The sequence below is a fragment of the Hydra vulgaris genome, chromosome 14 (genome assembly GCF_038396675.1).
Source record: "Hydra vulgaris chromosome 14, alternate assembly HydraT2T_AEP".
In the NCBI taxonomy this organism is placed as follows: Eukaryota; Metazoa; Cnidaria; class Hydrozoa; order Anthoathecata; family Hydridae; genus Hydra; species Hydra vulgaris.
In genome coordinates, this window is record NC_088933.1 from 11,393,689 (window position 1) to 11,399,376 (window position 5,688).

Sequence of the window (5,688 nt, forward strand, 5' to 3'; positions counted from 1 at the left end):
ATTTTTTTCACTAAAAAATTTTTCTAATAAAATTATTATTTATGAAACAAGCATTTTTTTCTGCTTTTTTTGAGTCCAAGGTTGATATGGTTTAGAAAAAAAAAATTCAAAATTATTATTGTCAAGAATTTAAATTCCAAAGAGGACCCTCAAGATCTCATTAAAATCAAAAAATATTTTTTTACTTTTATCTTATAATTAATAGACATTGATTCGTGCCTCAGTAATATTGGTTTTTAAACTCTTTTTTTTTTGCTATGAAAATCGCTCCACCCTAATACACATGTTTGATTGTAAATCGACTTTTTTTTGTTTGAAACGTATTTGTACTCAATTGCTTAGTTATTTATAATAAATTTATTTAGTTGTGTGCATTTATCGTTTTAAAGACAATTTCCTTTTTTAAAGAAACATGTATCAAGGGGATACCAAAAAATTAATAACTCATAAATAAATTACTTCACTTCATATTAATCTTATTAATTAAAGTTCATGTTATAAAAAATATAACAAGAATTTAGCTTTAATCTTTCGTCAATTTAAGGCATGATGAAGTGTCATTATTTTGTGTCAGTAACTAAAAACGTATTGTATTGAACTTAGTAATGTCTAGGAAAATGGCTCGGCCATACACTGATATGACCTATGTCAGTTGTAAATTACTCAAATAACGTTAAATAATTGGTAAATTAATTTATTTTAATTTTACAGATAGTTTAATTTTTTAATTTGAAGGAGTTTTTCTTACAGGGTATTAGTTAAGGTATCGCAACTTTAAATTGTGGAAAACAGCCACTATAAATTAACAGACCGACCGTAACCCGTATTACGGGTTGCTTTCTGCTAGTTCTGTACAAATACGGCAATTATAATGGCTTTTTCGATATGCTAAAGAGCTACGACTGGCATCTTGAATTCAAAAACTTAGATACTAATGTTTCTTACAACAAATTTGTCGATATTTACAATAAAGGTCTTATATATTTCATTCCAACAATTACAAAGGGAGTTGTTAAAGCAAAAGCGCCTTGGATGAACTCTTACTTAAAAAAGTTAATTAGAAAGAAAAGAAACCTCTGGAGAAAATGTTTACATAATCGTTTTTTAAACAACGGAAATGTATTAGAATACAAATCAATTAGAAATAAAGTAAAAAAAGAAATTAAGAACCAAATTAAATTATATGAAACAACCATCGCCTTAAACGTTAAAAAAAACCCAAAAGCAAATTATGCGTATATAAACAAAAAATCAAAAGTTAAAGAATGTACGGCAAACTTGAAACAAATTATTTATCAATAGCGCATTCCTTAAATAACTATTTAACTCTGTTTTCACCAATGAAATTAGCCATTCTTTAAAAATAGGACAAACATTATTTGTGATGACCCTACATTTTCACCGGACACAGTTTATATAATCCTGAAGTCACTAAATCCAAATAAATGTACAGGAGTAGATGGAGTTCACCCATTTCCTTTAAAGTGTTGCGCAGATGCGTTCTCACTTCCTTTATCACTTATTTTTAATAAATCTGAAATTTGCCATTCTTTAAAAATAGGACAAACATTATTTGTGATGACCCTACATTTTCACCGGACACAGTTTATATAATCCTGAAGTCACTACATCCAAATAAATGTACAGGAGTAGATGGAGTTCACCCATTTCCTTTAAAGTGTTGCACAGATGCGTTCTCACTTCCTTTATCACTTATTTTTAATAAATCGTATGATACTGGAATAGTTCCATCGATGTGGTTAAATGCTAATATAACACCATTATTTAAAAGTGGAGATAAATCGGAACCATCAAGTTATCGACCAGTATCACTTACTTCAGTTATAAGTAAAGTAATGAAACGTATCTTAAAAGATTCCGTGCCTCACAACAGATTGTGTCTTAAACTAAAAAGTTATGGATTTAACAAAAAAGCAGTTAGATGGTGCAAAAGTTTCGTAAGTAACAGAGTGCAACGTGTCGTCAGCAACGACGAATTTTCAAATTGGTCTCCAGTTACAAGTGGAGTACCGCAAGGGTCTGTCTTCGGTCCGTTTATGCTTATTGTTTATATAAACGACTTACCGAATGAGTTATCAACGAACTGTAAAATGCTGATGATATTAAACTAATTAATATAATTAGATCATCTTCTGATATAGAAAAGACTCAAACAGATCTAAACAAATTATTGACATGGTCACAATTATGGCTATTAAAATTTAATGTCAGCAAATGTAAACGCATGCATATAGGTAGCAAAAATACTAGGCATATATACACAATGTATGATTCAGTGCTAAATAGAGTTGAACTACCAGAAACAAAAATTGAAAAAGATTTAGGAATTATGATTTCAAACGACTTAAAATGGTCTAGTCAAGTTAGTTGTGCGTCTGGTAAAGCTAATAAAATGTTAGGAATAATAAAACATTCATTTAAAAACTTAGACATAAACGCATCTAAATTGTTGTACACCTCTCTTGTAAGACCGTATCTAGACTACGCAAATTCAGTGTGGTGTCCTTACTTAGAACAAGATAAAAAAAAATTGAATCGATACAACGTAAAGCAACACGAACAAAATGTCTTCAAGGGAAAAGCTATGAAAGTAGACTAACCTACTTTAAATTAACGACTCTTGAAAAAAGACGCGAACGTAATGACTTAATCCAATTTTTTAAAATAGTAAAAAAAATAGATAACTTAACATTGGAATACCCACCAGATTTAATAATCTCAAATATGAGAGGTCACAATATGAGGTTTCATAGACAAGTAATTAAAAATCCAAAGAGGTACTATTTCTTAACAAACCGTGTTATTAACAGCTGGAATAATTTAGATCAAAACATTGTAGATTCTAAAACACTAAAACAATTTAAATCAAAGTTGGACTTATTTTTAACATAAGCTGGCTGTTAAAGCCTAGATTACCTAGGCTCCGTACATTGTCATTGTACATGTACACAGTTATTATTAAATAAATGAAATATATATATATATATATATATATATACATATATATATATATATATATATATATATATATATATATATATATATATATATATATATATATATATATATATATATATATATATATATATATATATATATATTAGAATTTTAATTAGAAATTGCTACTAGTTCCTCGTTTTGCATTTTTTTTCAAGCTGGAATAAGACTTTTGCAAATTAAAAAGTTTTTTAACTAAAACTAAATCAGTTAACACATCAAATCCAGCTTTAATCCAAGATCTCTTGATTTTAGACAGCAACTATCTGAGCATCTTGAAAAACTTTTTTTAAGGGGATAAGCAATTATATTTGATATTGATGGTTTTTTTTTACAAAATTTACTTTATTTGACTCCCTCTAATATATATATGTATATATATATGTATATATATATATATTTATATATATATATATATATTTTTCTCTCTCTTTCTCTCTCTATATGTATATATATATATATATATATATATATATATATATATATATATATATATATATATATATATATATATATATATATAAAAATATATATATATATATATAATATAGAAAATTTAGAGAGCTACAAATGGAGATGGTGACTTTTTACTATATAGTAGTAATTTTTTTAAAAACTTAATTTTAAAAACTTTAAAGAGTATAACAAATTTTGTTGAATTCTCACAACATTACAAAAAGGAGACGGTGGGCCCGATTCTACGCAATCGTTTCTTTATAAAAACAAATAAAACTCGTTAAGTAACTCTACATGTAAGAATTATTAGTCTGTATTCCATTTCATTAAAATACCAGATGTTTCGAAAATGAACCATATTATATGGTTTTCGAATAATAATGTTATACATTTTATGGTCCATAAAAAGTATAAATTTTTTAGGAGGTCAGTCATTCCTCAGTCACTATTGATCTGAGAAGGGGCCCAGACTTTGTTTCACCCCCGGTCGCAGATGACCGTAGCTACGCCTCTGCGTACACCAATTGTTTTATACACTTTTTCTTAAATGTTATTTTGTTGGTTTCAAATCAAGTTTAGCTCTACTATATAAGAAAACTTATTCACGAATGAAATAACTTATGCTATCCTATGAAAGAAACTTGATTGCACTCAGCTGCTATTTCTAATTGTAACTATTTTTCATCATTTTTAACAAAATAACTTTTTAAAAACAAAAAAATTTTTTATCATTACAAAAATTAAATGCAAAATCGTAGTTTCTTATTCTAAATATTCTTAGTTTACTAAATTTTCTACTTTAGTTCAGGAGTTGGACTCTAGAGACTTTTAGAAAGCTTTGCCAGTGTCATTAACAAAAGTGAATATAATATTATACCTCTCATACTTGAGCCTAACCTCATTAATTGTAAAAAAGTTAATAAAGGATTAAGGTGTTTGAATTTGTGATTTTTTAAACTTATTCACAGTGTATGCAATTCTCTTACTCCATTTACAGTATAGGTCAATTGTTAAAGTGATCAGAAACAGAACATATCAATTTTACTGATATGATTTTATAAGTAACTTAAATTTGAAAAAGTATTGTCTATAATTGAAGCAGAGTAATCAGCAATTCTAATTGGCAAAGTAAAGCAAATTTCAATTGACGAAAATTATTTAAAATAAGTAATCAATATTAAAATCGGAAAGTAAAAAACCAAGTTTATTATCAGCATTTATTTTCTTAACTTGGTCAAGTAGAAATTAACAATAACATTTTTTAATTACCCATTTTTCCACTTGCAAAAATATTTTATGATTCCTTTAATTCTGGAAAAGTACCCACTCTATGTAAGTTAGAGAATATTAGTTCGGTCTACAAAAAAGGGAGATAAATTACTGGCTGAAAACTATGAACCTATTTTGCTAACCTCTATTGCCTGCAAAATTTTTGAAAAAAGTCTTAAAATATAATGATAATAAAATTAAAATGCAAATCATCATGGTTTTCTTCAAAATTTTGGAACAAACTATCTGAGCAAATAACCTACTCCTATTTACTTTTCTTCAAAACTAGACTAGACTCTTGGTTGCGGCAAAAATTCAAAACAAATATTTTTAAAACTAGTTGTTTATAGTGGTAAAACACCACTGCTCGCTGCATATTCGTTGTAAGTATAATTTACGGCAAGAAATATAATAATAAGAATTATAAAATGCAACTTCGTAATTAGTAAACGCCTTTTACTCATCGTAAAATAAACTTTTGAAGCAGAGATAAAATATGTGGACATTGTTTCAGATTTGCTCAAATTGTTAACAGTAACAATTGTTGTTAACAGTAACAGAAACAATAACATGGTCGTCTCTCGCAACAAATATTGTGCATCTAGTTAAAACTTTTAACTTATTTTTGGGAGAGAAATCCAGCTCTAATATATCTAATGAAAAAGTAGCTAAGACTGATTTTAATGAAGCACTAGGCGAACTTAAACGTAACAAATCATGTGGGTATAATGATATTACTAGTAATGTAGTTATCTATGTTGTTGATTAGAAAACTTTTATTCGAGTTAGTAGTATCATCTTTTAATAATAGTGTTTATCCTGTTAATTTAAAACTAATTAAGATTCACCCGAACTTAAAAAAAAGATTGATTTTAAATCCTGTTATATGAAAAAACAACAGTTATATTAAATATAACTTTTGAAAAAAAGGTTGTCGAAGAGACT

General features: G+C 27.2%; 1 protein-coding gene across 1 annotated transcript; it reads left to right on the forward strand.

The window, feature by feature from the left end:
- The first annotated feature begins 885 nt into the window (after positions 1 to 885).
- Positions 886 to 2,620, forward strand: LOC136090916 (uncharacterized). Its single transcript, XM_065817892.1, has 3 exons — positions 886 to 1,052; positions 1,562 to 2,038; positions 2,146 to 2,620. Exons 1-3 carry the CDS (start codon positions 886 to 888, stop codon positions 2,618 to 2,620), a joined length of 1,119 nt encoding a protein of 372 aa, XP_065673964.1.
- The last annotated feature ends 3,068 nt before the right edge of the window (positions 2,621 to 5,688 follow it).

Excerpts from the sequence above, each read along its gene's own strand:
- LOC136090916 (XM_065817892.1), top strand. The coding sequence starts at position 886 with ATGCTAAAGAGCTACGACTGGCATCTTGAATTCAAAAACTTAGATACT. Across the intron at positions 1,053-1,561 it reads ATGAACTCTTACTTAAAAAA|GACAAACATTATTTGTGATG; the intron begins GTTAATTAGAAA and ends CTTTAAAAATAG. Across the intron at positions 2,039-2,145 it reads ACAAGTGGAGTACCGCAAGG|ATCATCTTCTGATATAGAAA; the intron begins GTCTGTCTTCGG and ends TAATATAATTAG.